Source organism: Lissotriton vulgaris, chromosome 8, assembly GCF_964263255.1.
Source record: "Lissotriton vulgaris chromosome 8, aLisVul1.2, whole genome shotgun sequence".
NCBI lineage: Eukaryota > Metazoa > Chordata > Amphibia > Caudata > Salamandridae > Lissotriton > Lissotriton vulgaris.
In genome coordinates this window covers 202,557,655-202,584,439 of record NC_141696.1, presented here as the reverse complement: position 1 = coordinate 202,584,439, position 26,785 = coordinate 202,557,655, and the positions used below count along the sequence as shown (strand labels likewise).

General features: G+C 40.5%; 1 protein-coding gene across 1 annotated transcript in view; it reads left to right on the top strand.

Annotated features, from left to right (window-relative positions):
• The window catches only part of GRM5 (glutamate metabotropic receptor 5), a 418,371-nt gene that overhangs the window by 339,532 nt on the left and 52,054 nt on the right, over positions 1–26,785 (top strand). Inside the window, exon 5 of the mRNA XM_086936081.1 lies at positions 8,398–9,337. Within this exon, the coding sequence (XP_086792207.1) occupies positions 8,398–9,337 (940 nt within the window). The remainder of the gene's footprint in view (positions 1–8,397; positions 9,338–26,785) is intronic.

Below are 26,785 nucleotides of genomic sequence, written 5' to 3'. Positions count from 1 at the left end.
TCCACCTTTCCGGAGTGTAGCTCACTATCACAACATGAGTAACAGCTCTGAGTCATAAACTCAGATATTTATTTCTGTAGGCGTACAGCTAAATTTTGAGTAAATTATCTACAGTTATGTAATTCTCATACCGACTTGCTCGAGGACTGCTTGGAAGCAGTGTATAAACATTTTCCAGGAGTACCAACAAGTGTACGTACATTCACACACCTAATGTTAACAGGTGCACGTTAACACATGTAAATATAAGGTACACTTTCCTTTGCACAATGTAATCTTTGTTTTTGTTTCTTGATGGAGATTTCCTTACAGAAACACCATTTCTTTCCTATACTTGATAGTTACAGGTGAGCTTCAACTCCTATCCTGGCCTTCTGGGCCTTCCTCCTCCGACTAGTGGTGCCACCTGAGCACCCCAGGGACCAGAGCGCACACCGAGCATATTACACAGCCGCCATGTTGGCCACGTCCCGATATACCTACTTTTTATAGCATGCCACAGCACATACTCCAATATGTATTGTTTTTAATTGAAGATGTGCACCAATGTACTTATCTAAATTTATTTAAAAAATCCCCTAATTTCTAAAAAGGAAACTTTTAAAAGGTGTTCAAATCAACAGAACTTTGTGTAGCAAGATTTGATGAGCTAATGTAACTGATCAAGCAGAAATTATGAGCTTAATAGTTGTTCTGTGCTTCAAATGTGTTGTTGCCTTATTTCTTTTGAGCTTTTTTGGGGTGAGCGGAACTCTCGGAGTTAAACTCCATGGAATTCTGTGAAGTTACCTAAAAACTTTGCATGATTATGCTGAGTTCTGCCCGACACAGAGTTCCTACTTGAACACTGCCCTCCCTCTGAAAACTTTTAGGCAGAGAGAGCCTCAACCCCCTGGCTGACATCATGTGCATTACCTGTGCACACAAATGCATGAGCACGAGAAATTGCAGATCTTAGAAACTGCATTACAATACCACAAGAGAGACTTAAAAATATCTCCCATGTCCCACTACTTCAAAGTAGCACGCACCTATTATGTATAAGGGCAGTGTGTACATCAAATTGGGTTTGTTTTCATGCTGTGGGGTTTCTAAAGGCAACCCATGCCATGAATCTGACAGCGCACACCACAGGCTCATGGTGAGCAGGAAGTTTGGACCCCCTTTTTTGCAAAGAGGGGCGGGAGTGGTAGTTGACTGGTCGTGTTGTGTGCCCTAATGCAATCATTTAGTATGGGCAAGCATTGGCAGTGAAGCAATTTAATTGGGATGTAGCAGGCTCCGGTATTAGTGCACCCGCTGCACTAATCAAAACATCTCTGCAACATCCAAAGGACTGCCTCCTATTTCAGCCAGTGCGATCAGCTGTCACCATGTGCCCTTGCTCAAACACTTGCCACATTAGACCTCTGGTAGATAAATCATTAAAGGACAGGAAATAATGTACTAAAGAAAACTCCACCGACATCTTTAACTCTGTGTCGCTGCTGTCAAACCTGTGGAGTGCTTAGCAGCCCATGGGAATTAGGCAGGCGGCTCCAGCCAACAGGCGCAAATTCTTTTGTTTGGAATTATTTTCAGGTCAAGCCTAGAGCAGCGCGCCAGCGCAGTCTGGCAAGACTTATAGTAAGATCTTTCAAAAGCTCACCACACGCTTGTGCGTGTGTGGCATATTGGTTGCGGTTACCCGCACGGGCGCCATATGTTTTAAATTATCATGCCCAGACAACGTCACGATAATTCAAAACATATAGCTCGCTGTGGCGCACGCGCGTGCACCACTTGCGTGCTCGTGTTTGCAACCAGATGATTTACTGGCTAAGACTTCAGAAGCAAATCATTAAAGCCTGAAAATGCCAGCCACGTTCAGCGCAAGCCCGCCTCCCCCTCTTCATTTCCGACTGATGTGTCCTGTGCTCACGCTGCTGCTTGGCTTTTACTCGATTACATCATCCCACAGTCTAGCGAGAAATCCACTCTGTTGAGAGCCGGAGCCGTGGCAACCGCACAGGGAGTTTGTAAACAAAGATTACAAAATCAATACATTTTAATGATCATTTTAAAAGAGATGTGTCATCTGTACGGTAGCAGTCGGTCCAAAAATGCTTCCCAGAAGCGCATTCAGTTGATGTTCGTTCTTATGTTTTTTGGCAAAGCATTTCAGAATGTTTTAACAATGTTTTTCAATATCTGAATTTTAATAGTTCATTCCAATACATTATTTGAAGAAATATATTTCTGTTTGTCATTTTTTTAGATAGTTTTGCCTAAATGAAGTATGATGTTCGCTTGTACATAACTGAATATTTAATATGAATTAATCAAAAAAGTCTGTGTTGGAATGCTTAAATTAATCTCTATCATTGATAATTATTTAGGGCTGCAGCCAGGGCCTTTGTTTTCAGTGAGGGCTCCTCCAGTAAGGTGGAGGAGTTTCACTACACTGACTTCAATAGGAAAAACAAGCATTGGCATAGCCAATAGGTCTCGCCTTTGGGACCTTATAAGTATGTAGTTATGCAGCACAATATCCTTACTGCAACAATCTTAACTGTTGCATGGCTAAACACTTATAATGTACCAAAGTCGAGACCTATTGGCTACGCCAATGCTTGTTTCAACTTGTCATTACTTAACTATGCGGCTAAAGTTGAGTTACTTACAACTGCCTGGAAGCTTCAGGAGCTTTGACTGCATCATGTGCCATAGCGTGCAACACTGGGGCCTGGGAAACATTTATCTTGTTTAACCGAGTACTTTCCCTAGCATTAGTTTCATGTCATCTGTGCACAACTTTGTGCCGCGAAGGCATATTCTGCCATGGCATGGAGTTCATTCAACACACCAGTGCATTCTGGGAGTTGTAATAAAGTTTTGAAAAAAACAATCAGGCTGTCTGTACCAGAATGCAATAGGTTGCTGTAGGAAAGTACTAAGCTGGAAATATGGCATTCCATTACTACATGTCATGTTAGTAACTCTGGTCATCTGAGGCCAGTAGATTGTGTTCCTGATCCTTAATCGTGGATTTTTTCGGTTTTCATTTCATTAAGATTTAGCTGCCCCTGCAAGTTTCATTCATAGGCCCACTTTATCACCACTCATATCTCCCCTTGAAACTCTTCCTCACATGCAGGGAAACCTGAGGGCTACAATGATGGCAAAGGTCAGGGTGATGGCCCCACACAACAGCTCTGGTCTTCGGGCCATCTTAAACAGCGGCACCCACTTCGCCGACTTCATTCACACATGCCTTTCCATGACAGAAGCAGGGGAGGAGTGTTACCTCCACCGGTGGGCCAGCGACCCCCGGCACAGGAGCGGGGAAATACTTGCCCAAGTCTTGTGCCATGGACACAAAGAACAGAAAGCAAACTTAAAGGCAAAGCCCCATGTGTGAATGTAAACATGGTGGCCATCTTAACTTTGACTATTTCCTTACATTGCCTAGTGGCACCCGGGTGAAGAAGAAGTGGCCGCCAATAAACTCCGCTGTGCTGAGGTGTGCAGTGTTTTTGCGGAACTCCGCGCTCAAGCGGCAAAAACTCTGTGGACTCCGCCGGTGGAACAGTTTACTGCCCAGACCTACTTTTCTTCACTTAAGTAATTGGAATTGTATAACTTACAATTATTCCTATGGTGAATAGATTTTACCATAATATCAAGCTAAAAAGGATTGAATAAACTGGAATAGTCTGCCTATTCCTATCACCTGAATAAACCTAGCAACAGAAACAGTTCTTTTATGACTATTAAATAATATTCTACAAAAAACTATATAACAAGAGTTTTATATAAATAAAAATAATACGTCTTTGGTCATATCATAGAAATAACAATTCAGTCTATCAACTTCACTTCATTAATGGTAAATGCTAAATAAATCTAGCAACAACATTTGAATGAATGTCATCTGAATTATAACTGAAGATGTATTAAATACTTCCTGCCTAAATATAGATAAATCATTAAAGGACAGGAAATAATGTACTAAAGAAAACTCCACCGACATCTTTAACTCTGTGTCGCTGCTGTCAAACCTGTGGAGTGCTTAGCAGCCCATGGGAATTAGGCAGGCGGCTCCAGCCAACAGGCGCAAATTCTTTTGTTTGGAATTATTTTCAGGTCAAGCCTAGAGCAGCGCGCCAGCGCAGTCTGGCAAGACTTATAGTAAGATCTTTCAAAAGCTCACCACACGCTTGTGCGTGTGTGGCATATTGGTTGCGGTTACCCGCACGGGCGCCATATGTTTTAAATTATCATGCCCAGACAACGTCACGATAATTCAAAACATATAGCTCGCTGTGGCGCACGCGCGTGCACCACTTGCGTGCTCGTGTTTGCAACCAGATGATTTACTGGCTAAGACTTCAGAAGCAAATCATTAAAGCCTGAAAATGCCAGCCACGTTCAGCGCAAGCCCGCCTCCCCCTCTTCATTTCCGACTGATGTGTCCTGTGCTCACGCTGCTGCTTGGCTTTTACTCGATTACATCATCCCACAGTCTAGCGAGAAATCCACTCTGTTGAGAGCCGGAGCCGTGGCAACCGCACAGGGAGTTTGTAAACAAAGATTACAAAATCAATACATTTTAATGATCATTTTAAAAGAGATGTGTCATCTGTACGGTAGCAGTCGGTCCAAAAATGCTTCCCAGAAGCGCATTCAGTTGATGTTCGTTCTTATGTTTTTTGGCAAAGCATTTCAGAATGTTTTAACAATGTTTTTCAATATCTGAATTTTAATAGTTCATTCCAATACATTATTTGAAGAAATATATTTCTGTTTGTCATTTTTTTAGATAGTTTTGCCTAAATGAAGTATGATGTTCGCTTGTACATAACTGAATATTTAATATGAATTAATCAAAAAAGTCTGTGTTGGAATGCTTAAATTAATCTCTATCATTGATAATTATTTAGGGCTGCAGCCAGGGCCTTTGTTTTCAGTGAGGGCTCCTCCAGTAAGGTGGAGGAGTTTCACTACACTGACTTCAATAGGAAAAACAAGCATTGGCATAGCCAATAGGTCTCGCCTTTGGGACCTTATAAGTATGTAGTTATGCAGCACAATATCCTTACTGCAACAATCTTAACTGTTGCATGGCTAAACACTTATAATGTACCAAAGTCGAGACCTATTGGCTACGCCAATGCTTGTTTCAACTTGTCATTACTTAACTATGCGGCTAAAGTTGAGTTACTTACAACTGCCTGGAAGCTTCAGGAGCTTTGACTGCATCATGTGCCATAGCGTGCAACACTGGGGCCTGGGAAACATTTATCTTGTTTAACCGAGTACTTTCCCTAGCATTAGTTTCATGTCATCTGTGCACAACTTTGTGCCGCGAAGGCATATTCTGCCATGGCATGGAGTTCATTCAACACACCAGTGCATTCTGGGAGTTGTAATAAAGTTTTGAAAAAAACAATCAGGCTGTCTGTACCAGAATGCAATAGGTTGCTGAAGGAAAGTACTAAGCTGGAAATATGGCATTCCATTACTACATGTCATGTTAGTAACTCTGGTCATCTGAGGCCAGTAGATTGTGTTCCTGATCCTTAATCGTGGATTTTTTCGGTTTTCATTTCATTAAGATTTAGCTGCCCCTGCAAGTTTCATTCATAGGCCCACTTTATCACCACTCATATCTCCCCTTGAAACTCTTCCTCACATGCAGGGAAACCTGAGGGCTACAATGATGGCAAAGGTCAGGGTGATGGCCCCACACAACAGCTCTGGTCTTCGGGCCATCTTAAACAGCGGCACCCACTTCGCCGACTTCATTCACACATGCCTTTCCATGACAGAAGCAGGGGAGGAGTGTTACCTCCACCGGTGGGCCAGCGACCCCCCGGCACAGGAGCAGGGAAGCACTTGCCCAAGTCTTGTGCCATGGGCACAAAGAACAGAAAGCAAACTTAAAGGCAAAGCCCCATGTGTGAATGTAAACATGATGGTCATCTTAACTTTGACTATTTTCTTACGTTGCCTAATGGCACCCGGGTGAAGAAGAGGTGACCGCCAATAAACTCCGCTGTGCTGAGGTGTGTAGTGTTTTTGCCGAACTCCGCGCTCAAGCGGCAAAAACTCTGTGGACTCCGCCGGTGGAGCAGTTTAATGCCCAGACCTACTTTTTTTCACTTAAGTAATTGTATAATTTACAATTATTCCTATGGTGAATAGATTTTACCATAATATCAAGCAACATTTTGAGACTACCAAATCATCAGTAAAATTCAACATTTGAAGCTGAAAAGGATTGAATAAACTGGAATAGTCTGTCTATTCCTATCACCTGAATAAACCTAGCAGCAGAAACAGTTCTTTTATGACTATTAAATAATATTCTACAAAAAACTATATAACAAAAGTTTTATATAAATAAAAATAATACGTCTTTGGTCATATCATAGAAATAACAATTCAGTCTATCAACTTCACTTCAATAATGGTAAATGCTAAATAAATCTAGCAACAACATTTGAATGAATGTCATCTGAATGATAACTGAAGATGTAATAAATACTTCCTGCCTAAATATAGAATAAGATGCTCCAAATGTCGTAGCTTAGCTAAAGAGCATGCTTCCATCTCAACATATTTTGGCCAACTGCTTTCTCAAAGTCACTCTTAAATTATAAGGAATGACATTCTACTTGAAACTGCTGTATGTTGATTGAGAAGGTTATCTGCACCAAAGAATACCTTCAATCCAGCAATGTCTACTATATATCTAACATGCATCAATTATTATCAGTTGAGCCATACGTGCCCTCAGGTGGCTGGATCTGTACTCCCGTACTGTTCTGCAACATCAAACTAAATTTAACATCGTCATAAAGGATCAGCTTTTTTATAGCAAATCCGAGGCTAATCAAGAGACAGGTAAAATGGCAAGAGCGAATATTTTGTATTATTCCTAAAATTCTATTTGTATTCTACACTCTTATATTTGTGGGAGATAATTACTTGCAACCTGAAGTGGGTGAAAGCATATCCTTTTCACTTGCAAAATCACTTTTTGCAACCACGTGGATAAATGACTGAGTAGAGGAAATCAGGAGTAGCACCATCCCAAGAGAGGAACAACGAACACACAACACGAAGAAACTCAGAAAACAAGTGAACCTTATGGCCGGAGCCACAATAGATATAATCCCAGGCTTAGAAGGAATGCAAAAAACTTTTAATAGCACAGTTTTGCAATCTGCAAGCACAGTAAATACCACGTGGTACTACAAACTAATTTAATGGTACATAGTTTGTCATCCATGGATGGATAAAAGCAGAGTTGGCCTTTCTAGGATTTAGGGGCATTTTACCAAGGGCCTTATCGCCGCTTTAGCAGGATAATTTTATCGCCCTATTACCTAGCTGTCGCTAACACCAGTTAGTGACAGCTAGTAGGAGATAGCGATCATCTTGGGGCCCACTTTGCATGTCAGCGATAGTTATCGCTAATGACATGCAAAGTGGGCGTGCCAAGATGTTAGCGACTGGAAACAGACGCTAACATCGCAATCTCCTATTACCTACTTTTGGAAATATTCGCGCTAATCGTGAATATCTCCAAAAGCTAACGCCTGCCCAGAGCAGTTCTTAGCCATGTTATCCAATGGTAGGTGGATAACATGGCTAAGAGCATTAGCTCGGTAATGCATGAATATCGCTGACTTTTCAGCGATATTCATGCATTTCGGCCGATTTTTATCACTTAGGAGATAAACCTTGATAATAGCAAAGCTTCTAAGCGATAAAAATAGGCGAAGCACGGCGATATAATTCTAGCCGCTAACCAAGCTTAGCGATAATTATCGCTTATTCTTGGTAATATGCCCCTTAGTTTTGTGACCTGTTGACCACGCCAACTCTCTTAGCCATCTTGAGGCTAATACAGAAAAATGTTTCATGCTTCCTTAAAGGGTTACAGATTACCCAGCATTATGTTGTTTGCTGGCTAGGTTCACACTATATAGGTTCACATACAGAGATGTTTATGGGGAAATTGATTTGTATCACATTTTCCGTTAAAAATGTTTCAGCTATGATTTTAAGCTTAATTGACATTCCCTTGAACAGTAAAACCATTGTCATAACTAAAGTTTTATTTTAAATAGCCTTTAAAGTGTATCGTTGCCTACGTAATGGGTCACATTTGAGCTCTGTCCAGTAATGTCTGTAGACCATTGCAAGGTTTACTAAACCTTTCCTAATGTGTTTTTTCGAATTAACCATTTCTATGGTGACTCAATTTGGTTATATATATTTTGCTCTGGACTTCCAATTAGATAGTGTTACTTCATACACCATTGCTAATTAGTCACTGCATAATATGTAAAAACCTAACAGTATACATGATTTTCTAATTCTGTTGCTTGTTTCTTTCTTGATCAGGTTGTGATCTAATTCCAGTGGAGTACCTTAGATGGGGTGACCCTGAACCAATTGCAGCTGTGGTGTTTGCTTGCCTGGGACTTTTGGCAACCATGTTTGTGACAGCAGTTTTCATTCTTTATCGGGATACTCCAGTGGTCAAGTCATCGAGCCGAGAACTCTGCTACATAATACTAGCAGGCATCTGTTTAGGTTACTTGTGCACATTCTGTCTCATTGCAAAGCCTCAGTGGATCTATTGCTATCTGCAGCGAATTGGTATTGGCCTCTCACCCGCCATGAGCTACTCAGCACTGGTAACTAAAACCAATCGTATTGCAAGAATTCTGGCTGGGAGCAAGAAGAAAATTTGTACCAAGAAGCCAAGGTTCATGAGTGCCTGTGCTCAACTGGTCATTGCTTTTCTATTAATTTGCGTCCAGTTGAGCATCATTGTTGCTCTCTTCATAATGGAGCCACCAAATGTGATCTATCATTACCCAAGCATACGGGAAGTCTATCTGATATGTAACACCACCAACATGGGTGTTGTGACTCCCCTTGGATATAATGGATTGCTGATCCTAAGTTGCACCTTTTATGCGTTTAAGACAAGAAATGTCCCAGCTAACTTCAACGAAGCAAAATATATTGCCTTCACAATGTATACAACCTGCATCATATGGCTGGCCTTTGTGCCAATATATTTTGGAAGCAACTACAAAATCATCACCATGTGTTTCTCAGTAAGCTTGAGTGCCACAGTGGCGCTCTGCTGTATGTTTGTGCCAAAAGTGTACATTATCCTTGCCAAGCCTGAAAGAAATGTACGGAGTGCATTCACCACATCCACTGTAGTCCGTATGCATGTGGGGGATGGAAAGTCTTCTTCAGCCGCCAGCCGATCGAGTAGCTTGGTGAACCTTTGGAAGCGAAGAGGATCATCTGGAGAGACACTGAGGTAAATAGATTACTAAATGTGCTTTATATGGACATTATACTTTGAGCAAAAAATGATTGACATTATGAGTTTTTTTATGATGTGAGCAATACAAATTCTGATAGTGTGGCATGTATGCTACTAAATAATATTAACAACTCTTAATGCTTTACAGAGTTCAGTTCAGTTCGGAATAACTTTATTCGGATTCCAAGAATCCATAAAAGCACAAACAAACAATTTTACAACAAGGTAATAGAATCCATATAAAAAAAGAAAGTGTTAGACAGTTGATTTGATAAACCATTAACAATTAATCAATTGATTTAGCAAGGTTTTCATACAAAGTTTGGCAAGATTTCCATACAAAGTTAAAAGTTCAAGGGTTGGACATCATCTTACGAGATCGGGTGGCGAATTTAAAAAAAGTGCAAGTGCGACAAACTAATTCTTCATTTTCTAAAGAAAGCAGCATCTGATGGGCTTTGACCAAGAGAGCAGGTCTCTGTTTTTTAAAAAAAGGAGTTAAAAACCACTTCACATATTTTAGGTAATAATTACAAAAAAATAAGAAATGCAAATAAGTCTGTACGCTCACCCCATTACAGGGGCATAGTGTATATTCAAGGTTGGGCTGATAGCCAAGAGGGAAGCATAACAAGAATTTTAAAGTCCCTGATCTCAGGCGAAATAAAAGACTCCTTTCCCAATAAGTCATAGCCAAAGTACGATAAATTGGTAGGGGATGCCTGGGCAATTCAGTACTCATATAACTTAGTACGGAGGATTTCTTAGATTCCATGCTAATCCTTTCAGAGTTATAGAGTGTATAAAATGCATTTTTCAACTCATTTTTATGAAATTTGTCGGCTGTACTAGGGTCTAAAAAGAGGCTACCTTTGTCTATACTACATAGACTCTGATAGACCCCTGAGAGCCAAGGAATATCCATTCCTCTCTCACATTTAAGACAGTCACTTATGATTTCTCTTGATAGGAACGCAGATTCATTCCTCCAGACTGAAAGCCAAAATAGAGCAGGGCGAGTGTTAATAAAATCGCTAACAAAATTTAAGTAACGTTCTCTATGGCAGATATATTGGGAGGTAGAAATTGGAACACCCAGCAGCTTTCTACAAAACCTATTTTCTTCCTGCTGGATGCAATGACTGTTCGCAGTCCCCCATATCTCAGCCCCATACGTAGCTACTGGGATGCATTCTAGTTTAAAAAAAATTAAAATGGCTAAAATAGCACTTGTTTTCTTTGGCCGGGGGAGACTAAGGATGGAATTGATGGCCTTTGAGAACTTTACAGAGTTAATGGGCAACATAATTCACTATTTTGTAAACAATATCTGTAGATTGGTAGGTCTAGAAGCAACCTAGCAAGACAGCTGTTTCACATACATTTATTACTGCACATAACATATAATGTGGTCTTTCTAAGACAAATTTGATACTTATTTGAACAGAGCAAATCATTTAATGGGTGAAACACATGGGTACTCCTCCTGACCACTTGGGCTATGTTTTCATCTGAAAAAGTTATATGTTTGATCCCCTAACATTACTCCTAATAGGGGAGCACATGTTTAGCTTCAAGGAATAATACAGACTCTTTATTATGGAAATCTGCACCAGTCATATATTTTCAGGAACACCCACAAAGATACAGGTCAATGCATTGATGAGTATGGGGCGTAGGACTGCTGGAGTACTCTTTTACATACACTTGCATGCCTTTGTGAAATGCACTGAAATGAACAATTCCCTACTTATAAAAGTGCAAAGAGGCCACAGACCTTCCTACTATTTGTAGTAATTGTATGTGCATATCCCCTGAATATTTATGTTTTATGTCCAGTCCTGGTTTGGGGCTAAATCATGAAAACATGCAAGAGTACATAAAAGAGTACTTCAGAAATGCTACTTTAGGTATAAAATGCATTAATGAATATGCCTCTTTGTGATAAAGTGCACATGCCTAAAATAACTGCTACGTCACAGCTTATTGCATCAATACAGATGTGTGCTAGTTCTTTTTATTTTTTTACAAAACGTTTGCATGGAAAGAAAGCCATTTCTACACAGTTGCCAGTTTCTGTAGTAGATCTAGCTTTTGACTGCTTGAAAGATCAACACCGATCCTGTTTTCTAGTAGATCTAAAGTAAACAATTTAATTTAGATTTTGATAGTTATGATTCCCTGAGGTTGGCAGCTCTATCTGTAAATGACAAGGTAAATGCAATTTGTATTCGTACAAAAGAATGAGATGTTCAGTTGGGGAATATAGGTTTCAAACCTTTATTTTACAACCTGTTATAAAATGCTACCCCAAACCCGAGCTCCCGGTGAATTAAAATAGCGGTGTGAGGTTCCCTTGGCCTTCCATGAAAGGGATAAGAAAAATTTACAAATGTCGATGAGCCTTCAAGTAAGACCCTTCTAAGCTTTGGACCTAACCTTAGAAGACCAACTCACGCTATAAGGACAAGGTGGGGCCCTTTTATCTCTTTGGAAGGAAGGCTAGAGCTGCACATGTCCTACTGATAATGGTGTGCTCTCTGTTTTTAGGAAATATGAAAAGTCAGACATTGCCTGTACTTTATAGCGTCTCCCTCTTAATACCAGCCTATGTTATCACCTTCACTCAGATTACTTAGCAATAACTTCCTTCACTTATTGGCAAGATCAAATTTAACTCTCACTTTAACCTAGGTCCAATCAAGGCGTTGGAGACACCTGCCCCAACAGGGTATTTTTTATAATACTTAAGAACTCATTGCAAGTTATGTCATTCCAGTAGGTTGAAAAAGGATGCATTGTGCAGCAATCTAAAGAAGGTGTGTCTGAAACCACCATGCCCTAACAAACTTAGATTTACTTCTATGTTGTCTGCAGTTTTATTTCATTGTCTGTTTGATGTTTTTTGACTAATGGGGACTACATTGACTCATTGGGATACCTTGTCAGACTCCCATGCGGCTCAGTGCACGGAACCTGTGCTAATTCCCATTGATAATGATGTTCTTAAGCAATCAATTGGTGGTGGAGATAATTTTCCACTTTTCAGTAGGGTTTGACTGTGTGCAGCATTACATTTAAACCAGATTTCTAAAGAATGTTAACGTATTACACAACTCACAGAAGTATTTAAGTTGCTGCCTAACACAATATAATCAGTTTCGCTGTATCCGTACTCGCAGAATTTCCAGCGTTCACATATGATTTTCCTCCGCGACTTTGATCATAATCTATGTCTGTACATTGGTATGTCACAATCAGTCTATCAGCATTTACTATTACCCACATGCAAATAATGACTTTTTTTGCCTTAAAGTTTAGGGTTTGTTGGTGTCAAGGTTACAAAAGCGAATGGTTTTAATCAGCAACTGTAAGACTTTCCTAGTGGCTGAACTTAACATTGACCAGACCATGGTTACCTTTTACCTTGTTACCTTTTGGCATCAAAGCATAGCAGATTGCTCTGCCATGGTAGAAATAGTGAAAAACTTGTTTTTTAGATGGTTTAATAGCTGTGTCACTTCCTAAGCCAGTGTCTGTTTGTTTCCTCCATCTCAAGATTTTGAAATAAATCCCCCTAGTAACACTGAAAATTTAAAGTTTTATAAATTGCAACGATTGCCTATCATTTGAACCTGGCCTTGAAACTTTAAGATTTCCTTTAGCTAGTTCAAAACGGTGTGTCACATCTTCCTTAAGGTACAATGAAATACAATTGTGTGCCCTCCGCGCTGCACATGGTAAGTCCAGATAACAAAATGTAAAATTATTTGCATTCTTTAACTGCCCTTTTCTAGAGAATCTTTACAGTTTCTAAAGGAGAAAGTAGTTTACCACTCTCTTTTTTTTAATATACATTTTTTACATATAATTTTTATATATACCCAGATATTTACACACATTACAATATATTATTAGGTTTGGTTTAGTAGGATATGGGCCTGTATGATGATGGATTATCAGGTGGTTCACCTTTTTTATGAAAGATGATGATATTGGTCTCCCTCCAAGATGCTGGTACCTGTCCACTGTGCAGTATCCCTAGAAATAGATCTAATAGTAAGGAGGCTATAACCATCTGAATCTGCTTGTAAAGCTCTAAAGGGATATCAGGCCCAGCTGCCTTCCCTGATAATAGCTCCTATAGCCCTGCTAATACCTCCTCCAAACGTGAAATCCCTATCCAACTCCTCTTTAGTCTGACTGTTCAGTGAAGGCCCTAACGCAGATTCTAAGATGCTTAATATACCTTCTTGAGTTGTCCCTCCCTCTTCTTTATACAAAGACTGATAATATTCCTGAAATATCCTAAGAATATTCTTAGTCTTCGTATAATTCTGCCCCTCCTTCCAAATAACCGCTATCCGATTTTTAACATTCTCTAGCCTGGTGCACAGCACCAGCAGTTTCCCTACTTGTTCACCGGTCTCATAAAATCTACTACGTTGTGATAGCTGTGTTTATTCCGATTTCTGAGTGAGTCAGCTATTTTTTTCCGCCTTAATGGAGACCATTTGAAGTTGTGTGCCTGTAACTTCTTGTCCTTGAGCTAACAAGGCTATATGATCTTCCTCTACCCTTGCAAGCTCAGCTAGCAATCGTTCATTTTCTCTGCGATTCTCCTTTTTATTTTGTGCAACAAAGCTAATAGTCTCCCTCCATAGGGTGGCTTTAAAGCTATCCCATACCATATTACGGCGGGCTTTGTATCTATTGATATCAAAAAATTCTTGAGCCCAAATCCTGATATATTCTATATAGAGCTTGTTGACCAGGAGTTTCTTATCAAAAGTGCATTTGTTGTAACTCTTATTGAAAGTCTTTACCTCAATATCGAGGCCCAACGGATTATGATCTGAGATTACTTTCGGAATTTTTCTAACCCCAGCCTTATTAATGAGTGATGTAGATACAAAAAAGTAGTCAAGTCTTGTGTATTTCTTATGAGGTAAAGATTAATAAGTAAATCCTGGCTCCTTACCTCTTTTATTCTCCCACACGTCTACCAGGCCATGACTATCAACCAGTAAGGATAGTGCTCTATACACTTTGGGCTTCCGACCCACATATGTTGTTCTGCTACCCAGATTAACAGAACTATTCAGATCGCCACAGAGGATTAAAGGACCTGACCAGGTAGCTAATTCTATCTCAAGGTACTCTAGAATCTCAAGGCCGTCTTGGTTTGAGCCATAGATTGCACAGATGGTTAACCCCGCCTCTAGCTCAGCCACTGCCCAGCGCCCCAATACATCGGCAGACTTCCGTTTAGCTCCCCCTATACTGTTTTTTACAGAAATCGCCATCCCCCAAATGCTTGAGGTCTGACATGTGCAAGCAACCATATTATAACCTCTCATATGCATCATAATCCTTTTCTCCCATGGAACATGGGTTTCTTGTATGCATAAAACATCTATGTTATTCGTTCTAGCAAACTCGGCCAACACAGTTCTTTTACTCCGATCGTTCAATCCCCCAACATTTATCGTACAAATATTTAACCTACTCATGTTTTCCTTGATTCTTTGCACCATCCATATCTACCTGCTTAGTTTGGTTACCTTACTTTAAAAAAAAAAAAATTCTTTTTACGTAAACCTTATATTCGGCTCTGGGTATATAAAATGTATCTTGTTTTTTACCCCCCCTCCCAGCACCTCCAGCTCCCCTCGAGCCCCTTCTCCCCCCCTACTTGGAGCCACCCCGCCCCCACCCCGCCCCCAATCTTCCCCCCTTCACCCCTCCCCAACCACCACCCTAGTTAAGAGCTCAGACCTATGTCTGTGCTTGAGATGATCGCAGAACGACTGATCAAGGCTGCAAAACCAAAAAAAAAACAAAAAAAAAACCCCTGTGTCCTATAATAAAACCTGTGGTAGTTATTCCAATCATATATTTACTCTGCCTAACTTACAGTTTTGTCACAGTATTATTGCAACGTCGATCCCTCACCCCATTTATACTTCATACATCACAAGCAACTGCAGTTCATAATTACATCCCTCTGAACTAGCTTAAAAGCTCAATCATGAACCTGTTCATTTTAGTCTATCCAGACTATCCAAACCTTCTTTAGCCTTGATTTCTGAGGGGAAAAAAGCGCATTTGACCTTCCCAGAAAATTTTCAATTGTACTTCATTAATTAAATATGGTTGGATATTTTTATCCTGGAAAGGCTTAATCATTTGCCTCAAGCTTTACCTCCTCTCCACTGTAGCATGAAAAACGTCAGGGCGCACAAAAAAGGACACTCCTTTACTTGATCTTTTTGACTCAGGCCTAGCTTTTTCTGCAATTGCCTGGCGAAGCAGAAAGTTTCCAAAATAGACTAAGATTTTACAGGGCCTTGAATCTTCTTTCAGTGGGAACCTTGGCTTAAATGGGGTCCGGTGAGCCCGCTAAACCTCATGTGACCAGTTCCAATCAGAGAGTTCCTGAAATGCCAATTTAAATGTCTTAATTATGTAAACCCGGATGTCTGAACCCTTGCTTCCTTCCGGGACCCCAATATGCGAAGATTATTCCTCCTCTGCCGGTTCTGTTGGTCTTCCAGCTTCCATTGAATGTCCTTCAACTGGGTGTCATGTTCTTTCATCTTTACTTGAGCGCCAGTAAAGTCTGACTCTGCCATGACCACTCTAGCCTCCAGTTCAGACATACGATCACCAATGGTATTACATGATTTAGCAAGCTTCCTGACGACCCCTGCATCTTTCGCATAGCGGACTGCGCTTTCCGGCTGTCTTGGCGTGTTTCCTCTCTATGCATCAATATTACCTCTTATATAACTTCTAATGATGAGGAGGGGTCTTGATTAACTGCTGTATTGATCTCACCTAAGGGGAACCTGCCAGTTGAGTGGATAACGTATGGTCCGATTTGAGGTCTTTGCCACTCAGCCTTTGCGTATAAGATTTCCGTCTTCGTTTCCGAGCTGTAAGGGCTTGAGCTCCTTCACCACGTTCCAGATCTGTTTCTATGCTACTAAGATCAGAGGAGAAGGAGCCCTGACTGTCCTCAGACCATCCTGCACCTTCGAAAACTGAGAAGAAACAATCGCTGGGCTCTTTATTGGGGTCTCCTTTGTTCATTCTTTCCCTCTCCTCTTCACCAGGTTTCTGATAGGTTGATGTTAATACCACTGGTTGGTTGCTTTCATTTTTATTTTTACATCCTTGCTTTTCTGCGGTGATATCTAGCTGTGGATTCCTCATACATTGATACAGGTTGGAATGCCATTTGGTCCTGCTCGTCTATCACCTTCACACCCCCACTTTGTGATAGCTCATCAATGCTAGGGGGCCCTGCTGCCCCCCCCCATTTGAACACAGTCTGTTTGAATGTTCAGCTGTATGCGAGATACGCCTCACTCAGTGAGCCTACCTTCAACCGCCTCTCACAGGGAAGCCTCTACAGACAATTCAGCTGCTGCAGACACCTTTTCTGCCATCCGCTGCTGGGAGGAGTCCGTTCCTGTTTCCGTATTCCCATACATTTCGGATGATTGCCTGCTCGCTGGCAGTCTGCTGGTTCTTCTGGCACCCGAGGGGGATTCTCGGGACCTCAGCAACGACTGCAAGACCAGCCGGATGCTGGTTTGCCCATAACCCCCCTCTCCCTCGCTTTTCAGATAGCCGTCTGCCTGCTGGAGTTGCGGCATCATCTGGGCCCGATGCCCGCGTGCAGATGCCAGCTCCGCGGGAATCAGCTTCTCTGCCTCCACTACGGGAACACCCCGTGTCTGCCAAACTCCTCCGGCTCCTCCCGCTTTAGGGATCACTGCAGTGCATGGATTCTTGGTGCCCATCGCATTGAATGGCCAGGTCCGCCAAAACTAGTGTGCTCACAGTAAGTACTGACTTACCAGCCTTAACAACAGCAACCCAAGCCTGACTTGATCCGCCCACATGCAGCAGTGACAAGATCGGGAACAAAGCCTGGAGGGCATCAGCTTCAATAATCCACACTATCTGCGCATGTTTTTCAGTTATGTACCACAGTTCCTTCACATTGACCTTGCAGCCCTTCGGCCCATGCTGCTACTGGCCTCCTAAGCGGCCGCCATCTTGCTTCCCAGTCGAAACTAGTTTAACACTCTCAAGGACATTTCTCGAGCTTTTACCCAGTGCCTACTTGCTGTGCCTCAGTTTGAAAAATATCAGAAAGGAAACATTGACTTCTATGTACTGGTACTAGTTGTATACAAGAGTACGCCATTCTGTAAGAAAGTGGGTTATTGGTTGACGGTTGTGGAAGCCCCACTCAGGCAACAACCACAATCCTTGGCAGGCTGAACCTCGAAAGACACAAAATGAATGTGCGCTTAATTCCCCAGTAGCTTACAAAAGCGATCAGGCTTAACTTGGAGGCAATGTGTAAAGTATTTATGCTGCACTCAAACATTAGTAAGGTGAAAGCTCAACACAAGAACAGTCCCAAAACAGCGCTGGGATGCTCAAGGGCAGCCATGCGCTTTACAAATCCCCATTTCAGTATAGAAAAATAAATTACTCTTTAATAAAATTATGCCAGAGCAACACAAATGCAATCAATAGAACCAGAAATGTTAAATTTTAATGTTTTTAGTGAAAATAGCACTTAAAATCACAAGGGACAACTTGTGGTCATCTGGTCGTACTAGACTGGGGAAATTCACAAATTCAGGCTGACAAGAATGGAGTGTGGGTTGGATACTTGTACCAGGTTAGGTCACCTGAAAAGTTACCTTATTAAGTCCGGCGTGAAGAGCTCTGTTCATGTTGGAGGTGACTTTTGGAGCAGAGAGCAGGTCGAGGGTTGTGGGCAATCGTTATTGTGCAAGTTCTGGTTGTTGCTGGAGCTTCACGTTGGTGGTCGTTGTGGGCTGTTGTTGTTGTAGCCTGAAGTGTATGTCTCGCATTGTCTGTCATCACGAATGGCAGAATTTCAGTGCAGTCAGGATGTTTGCCTTTCCTTCTTAGAGGAGCTCCCACTGAGGGCAACCCATGGTCAAGGACCTGGGGATACCTCTTGGGGATCAGGACTCACTCCAGCCGAGACCAGCAGCAGGGTTCAAGCAGGTCCAGCAGGTCTAGTTGCAGCTGGCCAGATGGGCTGTTGCAGGGAGGCCTCTGAAGCTTGTTGGTTGGTACAAGAAAATGTAAACTCTCTAAAAATGGCATTTTCAAAATTGTAACTTAAAAACCGACTTCACCAATAAAGGGGATTTTAAATTACAATTAATATGTGTGTAAACAGTACATTTCTATCTGCTCCCAGTCTAAAGTAAGCACTTATTAAGTGTAATATGGTAACCCATTCTTAGTCAATGGGAGAGTATTGGACCTTGCCCTTTTTGCAGGGTTATCCCCAAACTCTTTGGCTTCCTATCCCTATTTTTCTGACATTCCTTTTGTTTGCTTCAGGACCCTATGCACTTTACCACTGCTAACCAGTGCTAAAGTGCATGCGCTCTCTCCTCTAAACATGGTGTGATTGGTTAACATCTGTTTGGCATATTTATTTACTTGTAAGTCTCTTGGAAAGTGGTATACGATAGAACCAGGACCTGTAAATTAAATTCTACGGGCCCGCTTCACTGCTTGTGCCACCCACAGATGTAGCCTTTCAAACCTGTCTCAGGAAGGCCACTGTAAGGCCTGCATGCTCAGTGTACAGACTCTTTGACATGGCATTTAATCTACTTGCCAAGCCCTAAAGTTCCCTTTTATTACACATAGGTCACCCCTAAGGTAGGCCCTAAGTAGCCCTGTGGTCAGGGTGCAGTGTAACTAAAAGGTAGGACATTATGTGTGGCATGTCGTGGTAGTGACAAGCAGCCTATTTTGTTTCTCACAGCTGTGAGGCCTACTCCTCTCATAGGCCAGCATTGGAAATTCCCTTGCATACTGTTAAGTGGCAATATCTGATCTGAAAGGAGTGATGTTGCCATATTTGGTATGTTTAGAATGGTAGTGACAAATTCTGCCTATTGGTGTAGTTGAATTTTACATTACTATTTTTGAGATGCCACTTTTAGAAAGTAAGCATTTCTCTGTGCTTATGACTCTTTGTGCTTTGCAGCCTGACTCCAATACACATCTAGACATGAGTGACAGCTACACTCTGGTCATACTTTCCAGACAACCACAACACAGGAAGGTTTGAGTGTGACGGTTACATCTGCATACTGATGGTCTTCCTGGACTGGGTGAGGGATAGGTTGTTCACACATTATATTTGTATAGGTTGTGTCCTGCCCTCACACAAAGGGCTGATTCACTCCCTGCTGATGTCTCAAGCTAGGGCTGGGTTGAAAGAGGAGTGTTGTGCACTTGAAAGGGTTCATTTGAAGTCTCCCCTGTGATCAAAGACATTTTGGAGTATAAGTACAGGGGCCCTGACCCCATATCTTTTGAATCACATTTGGACCTGAAACTGACCGTCTGTCAGAAAGGACTGCTGCACTGCTTAAAAGTAAAACACTCATCTGGACGGACTGCTTTTCTGTTTGTTACCCTGCTGTTACCCTGCTGCATGCTAACTTCTGTGCTGCTCAAAGGACGTAACTGGACTGCTTTTCTGCGTGTTGCCTTCTGCCTACTGCTTGTAACCAGATGCTGCTTGCTCTACAAACTTCAACATTGCCAGAGGACTGCTGGGCTGCCAGGAGAAACTGCCATTCTGCTACCTGCCTGATGTGCTGGCCTGCTACCTTTCTTTGTGACCTGCATAATGTGCTCTCCAAGGGCTTGTTAGCTTGCCCCCTGTTCTTTCAAGGTCTCAGGGACAGCAAAGACCTTGTTGCCTGCTCCTTCCAACATTTCTGCACAGGCCCATTCTGTAGAACGAGCGCTCTGCCTTGCGGAAGCTAGGAACTGCATGACCACATTGCCCGAGTGTCTACTGGTTTCAGCACTCTTTGCACATGAAGGGTAGAGTAGCCTGAGTGCCTACTGGCTGTAAACGCACCTTGAGCGTCTCGCCAAGGGATCCGTGTTTCAATTCCCCGATCTACAGTGGAGTGTGGCGCCCCGGGAGATGTAGCCCCCAGAAGCCGCACTCTAACCTCTAGTGGAGGCAGAGCGGTGAGAAAGACATAAGTGTGTATGCCAAAGTTGAATTTGGCTTGAGTCCAGCACGCTGCATTCGAGCACCATAGTCATTCCCCTATCCAAGGCCTGGGAAATGAGGACGCCATGACCAGCAACAACCTCAATGCCACGGAGATGTACCCCAGCCTTGTGGCATTGAATCCAGGTACCTTTTGTCTCTGACATGGTGAACTGGGCAGACCCCTGCTATCCAGCGGCTAGCCCCAGTTCTGTGACCTCAAGTGACCATACTCATACTAGCAAGCGAACCAGAGAGGTTCATTTTAGCCGTGCTATGTTCCCCACAGCAGCGGTCTCTAAGTGGTTACACCTGCTGGACTGTGGGAGTAAATTTATGCTAGCAAGACTTTGGACATACCTATCAGAGGGCTTCTGACCCACTGTAGGGTTGTTCTGTATCCCAAGCAGAAGGATACAGCAGGGAACATGTATGCCCCACATGGAGAAAATTTGCAGTTCTTTAAAATTGCCATATATGGTACATTTGAGGAGCAATGTAATTTGGTATTACTATATAGCCATGAGAGGTCACTCAGGGATTTTTGGCGTGCAAATACCCGAGGGCTGGGGGAAGCAACATGTTCACTCTAAAGCTTCACAACTGCCTACTTGGTGATCACGAAGTTCCTTACCTGTTCTTCCCACATATGGTATAGTAGGATGCAGGTGTTTCTGAGCCGTAGGTTTTGTTTCGGAATACCATTGTGTCCTTGGGCCCACCTTAATTTACCGTATAACGCTTAATAGGAGTGCAGGTGCACTGCCCCCTATGTGCTTATGGGGTTAATATGTGATCCATGCATTTATGGTGACGTGATGATTCATGTGTGTTTTCATAATCTGATATGCATTACATGTCCTAGAGATTCACCTATATATGTAGTTTTTCCTTGCATTGTTCAGGATAATGAGTACTATATGAATGACTGCATAATAGTCACCGTAATTATGATTCATGTCATTTTGGTCGTGTGTTATGCATAATATACTAAATATTTTATATCATATTGTGTGAAGTCTCTTTTGTGGTGTAGTCATTGTGTTTCAGTGTGACTCTGTTGCACAAATACTGTACATATTGCCTCTGATAATAAACCTGACTGCTCTGTGCCAAGCTACCAGAGGGTGAGCACAGGTTATCTTTGGTGTGTAACTTATTTGCCCTGACTCGAGCCTGGCTTAGGTGCATGTCATGGCCAACCAGAAACCCCATTTCTAACAGAGAGTTAGGCCTCACAACAGTGAAAAAGACTTTAGGTGTTTTTCACTCCCAGGATATAAAAAAACGTAACTTCAAATGTCTTTCTTTTTAAATACCATGCACCCTGTCCTATGAGCCTTTATAGCCTACCTTACAGGTAACATACAAGTGTTACAACGGAAGGTTTAGGCCTGGCAAAAAGTTTATTTTCCCTTGTCCAAATGGTAGTTTAAAACTGCACATCAGATTGCAGAGGCAGGCCTGAGACATGTGTTAAAGTACGACTTTAGTGGATGGCACAATGAGTGCGGCAGGCCGACTAGCAGCATTTAATTACCAGACCCAATCAGGTGTAGGATAATGTACCATGTTTTAGGAAGAGAGCACAAGTTCTTGAGTACTGGTTAGCAGTGGTAAAGCCAACAAAAATGAATTGAGTAAAACAGGAATGGTGAAGGGAAAACGTTTGGGGAAATACCAAGCCCATCATGTCAGGTCTAAGACATTCACAATATTGAAACAAGCATAACCTTTTACTATTTTGAAAACAGTAAAAACACTAATCAACCACCCTGCCCTCAAAGAATAGTTTCCTGTCTCTATTCCTGCTTTTTAGTTTGCTTTTTCAATCAATGTTATACATCGATGCATGCATGTGAGTCATAGAAATACATTAATTATTTATCTGATTCATTTATTTATTCACTGAAGGCATCTGCATCAATTCAAAGCCCAATGATGGTGTAGAGAGGCAAATGTGCATATTCCCTGTAAGCATAGCAAGGGAACCACACAGTTTGACATAGTGATATGAGTTCTCAACACACTTTCAAATTCTGAAGTGTTTAACATAAAGTACAACGTTAAGCTGTTCCAATGTCGTTCAACATTTATTTTCTCAACACAAACGTATTTGAATATTCTTTTTTATGTGCTAATTCATCACTACCATATCTATATTTCATTAAATAATCACTCCAAGATATAAAATTAAAATAATCATGATAGATCTTAAAGTTGCATATGTTTGCTCAAATTTGAACATAATTGCCAACTTAGTTCATCATCCAAATTACCAAATTCTGAAATTACACAGACTACTGATTTTCTAAACAATGTAGAGCAAAACAATTTCACGGTGTTGAAAAGATAGTAAAACAGATACATGTTTTATTTCTTATGTTAGGAAAACTTAATCAGTTGGACCAGGTTTCATCATACCAATAATTTTAGGATTGTTACTTATGCCCTAAATAAACATCTAAGACACTAGAATAAGCCTCAGATTGTAAATGGTGTTAATTTAGTATAGTTATTTATATTTTGATATTAATAGAAATATAATGGCAAATTGCTAATACGCTATAAGTTAATGATGCACCTTGAAAAGTAAAGAAGCAAAGCAGATATAACAAACATTGTGATCATGTCATAAATGTTTTACCTTTTATCCAGGCAGTTTTCATTAAATACATTGAATGTACTATTCTCAGCTAGATCATCAATATATTTCTGAATATGTATTTTTATTTCTCTCAAGCAAGATAGATTAGTTAATTTAGACATTGAGATTTCATGTTGTCATCTACAGGGTCCCGATTGTACACTACCTAGCATTCAGAGTGCATTGCGATAACACCTGTATTTGCCATTTTGGAATGCTATAATCAACAAGTGCAGCAAATAATGAAACTACCGGTATACCTATTACTGCAGATACATTGACTGAATGTATTAGTATATTTAACGGGATATTAATTATTATTAATATTATGAAAGGTAGAAATATATATATATGAAAACCTCCAAATAGTGTTAACAATACCAAGTTGCAGGTGAAGTAGAAATCTGTTCACAGTAGTATATCATAATAAGTGCTGAAAGTATTTGTAACTTACAAGAAATTGCCAAAATGTCAGTGAGGTCACTGAAACTTTATTTTACTGTTGGTGCATTCTCTGTGGTATTCTGTTTCTGTTTGGCACATACACTGTCCAAAAACTGCCTAAGACTGACCCCCAAAGGGCCGACTTTGCTCTTATTGTATGCAAGCATAGAGTCCATTTCAAGCCTTCTTATATATATGCTGACAATTTAACACTTTTTATGTACTCTCCCCTTCAGACTCTGTTCCATCTCCCACTTTCTCCACACCAACCAAATGAACAACTCTGCAAATAACTTCCATCAAGTCAAAAAGCCATTCATCCTTTTTCTCCAAACCAACTTCAAACACTTGTAGATACTATGTTATTTTTCCTTCACTTCCTAAACTAATTGTATTGAAGTCATGTAGCATTTCTTATACAGGTCTACACCTGAAAGAAACACATATTTGGCTGACTCCAAACCATCTCAGGCAAGCTAAGTGATCTAAAAAGCCAATGTTTCTTTTTTCAGAATTTCTCATGCACAAAACCTCTCCTTCTCTAAAAAAATATCATCTTCATGGAGCGTTTTACCACTTGCAAACAGAACTAAACCCAATCTTTTCAAATTCGGGAAACACTTAAAATATAAATCTTTTAATTCTATCTGAACTAAGAATGATCCTTTCCCTTCTTTATTCTCTACTTTCTTTGCAATTAATCTTTCACATTACCAAGTTACTCAAATGTATTACTGTTTTATTATTATCCCTTTCCTCTTCCAAAACATTCATCTGTAAAGTTATCTAATATCCCTGTGGTGCTGTGTGCTATTAAATCTACTATATAAATAAATAAATAGATAACCATTTCAAGATGACATTCAAGTCCCGGTGATAACAAAATCATCAAATCTTCTAACCTTCCGATTTAAATATATAGACCACACCTCTCCACATTGATGTCACTTCACTGAATTATGATCATGACCATGTCAAATTCAAGACTCTCTGCATTGTGCATGAGGCCACGCATGTTCTATCTCCCACTACCAATCATGGTGCATTCCCTCTTGGCCAGACACTTTTGGTCAGGTACCCAAATAGACTCACTAGTATTTTGGCTAATTATTAACATTTTAAAGGCATTAACCTATGTGTTTCATGCTATTTCCTATCAAATTCTGGGAACTTTTGAAAGGTATCTTTTCTCTCATTCTTATGGTTTTACCAAAGGAGCTTTTACAAGATAAGCTTGTCGCTCTACACAATTAAATTACCTTAACATGTAAACAATCGCCCTTTACCATCTGTAAGCCTCCCATCTCATTCACCAATGGAACTCTCAAAGGAACACTTAACAGTGTGCGCAATTTAGAGAATCAATTATTACAATATGATAATAGTAAATAGACATCTGTTTAAAGTCAATATTGGACAGCCATAACATACCTTTCAACTATTTTTAAGTAATTGGTGTAGCCGCCTCGAACAAACTGCTTGAAGTCATTTACTTCTCAAATAACATATGGCTTTCAGAAGCATAATCGACATTAGATGATTAAAATAGCTTTTGATAAAGCAGTTTTCTTATTAACAGCATATGTCTGTCAATCTAGCAGCATTCTTTTTTACACCCTGAGTCAGTCAATCGAGAGTGTCAAATTCACTTTTCTCCTTCACTTAACCTTTGGTGATACCTTGGATGCTGGAAAATGCTAACTTACACTCAATAGAATAATTGGAGCCATTTGCTTAACCACATTCAGAAAGATGGTCCCTGCATAAACTAAGCACAGGTGACTAAAGAAGGGGAAGAGCTGTAGCGTCCATCTTGAATGAAGTTTTATAAAAATTTATTTTATGAATAGCACTTCCTGCCAAACCAAAAGCCCTTTGGCTCAAGGTAGATAACAGCTGGTAATATTAACCAGCTCAAAGGGGGTACTTTTATGAACTTCAGAAGGATAGTAAACTAAATGAGCTTAGGGATCAAATCTGGGCCAGGCCAGACACATAAGGAAATATTAAATATTGCTGATCATGCTAAGCTTTATCGCTGTTTTAAATACAAGTAACAACACACATAAGCGCAAGATGTTTACTGATGTTATGAGAATGACTTTCAAGTAGGCACACTATCAGTTATTCATAGCTCTGACATAGTTAGGGCATATTATGATGAGAAAATTTTTTAGGAGCCTGTACTACTAAATTAAAACGCTGCGTTTGAGATCACAAAAGTTTAATATTTCTAGATTTAAAAGCAACCGTGGATGGAGTATGGAAGTGAGAAGGAGTAATGGACTGCTGTTGTATACAAATGCCACTAGACCATACATCTGCAACAACATAATGAGGCAGAGCAATGTCCCAGCCTTAGATGGTTTACATGCTAATGCAGTTATTCTGATCTTGGCAGATATTGCAGTCTGTGAAAAATGACAGCGATGATAGATGGAGGTTCATGTTGTAGAGAAAAGCATGTCTGCTATATAAGCAAAAAAATAATTTAGGGAAATCAAAGGAGTTCTATAATGTGTATGCAGCACAATGAAAATCATATTGGATTGCATTTATAATGGTGTTCATTATTTAGAGGTATCAACCTTTATTGAAAACTTAAACCTACTTCTGCAAAATAACTGCAAAACAAGCAAACAAATGCAGTTTCAGTTACATTTAAAGATAGCAATTCTCCAAGCCAATCTGAGTTTCTTTGCTGAATTTCAGATGTTCCTTAAAAGAAAAGTGTATCAAAGACAATAATATATTGTTTGATGTTTTTTTCATAATGAAAAATGTGATCAGTATTCCCTCAAGTCCATAATTTTAGCAGCTTGAAAATTCAATGATTATTTATTGATCAAGCATTCCAGATAATCATATGGCAGTGAAACATAGCTTTCGAGGCAACTGAGCACGAAGCTATTAAAAACATTTCAAAAGTACTTGGAGCCTGTAGGGTTAGACATGTCCTGCTCCTTAATCCGATGTAACGTTTGCATTTTTTCAGCATTGCGTATCTATCTATAAGAGGAAAGTGCAGGCTTCTGTGCATTCTAATGAACTCATGTTAACTGTTATTGTAGCTTGGATGTTGAACTTGACGTGTAAATTATAAACTGGGAATAAAGACACCTTTAGTAGCTCACACTACTTTTGACTGGATTCATACAAATTGATCTGTACATGCAAATCCATCATTGACTAACAACATGCGAATTACACATTGATTTGGACATGAACATCCAGCATTGATTTGGATAGGCCCATC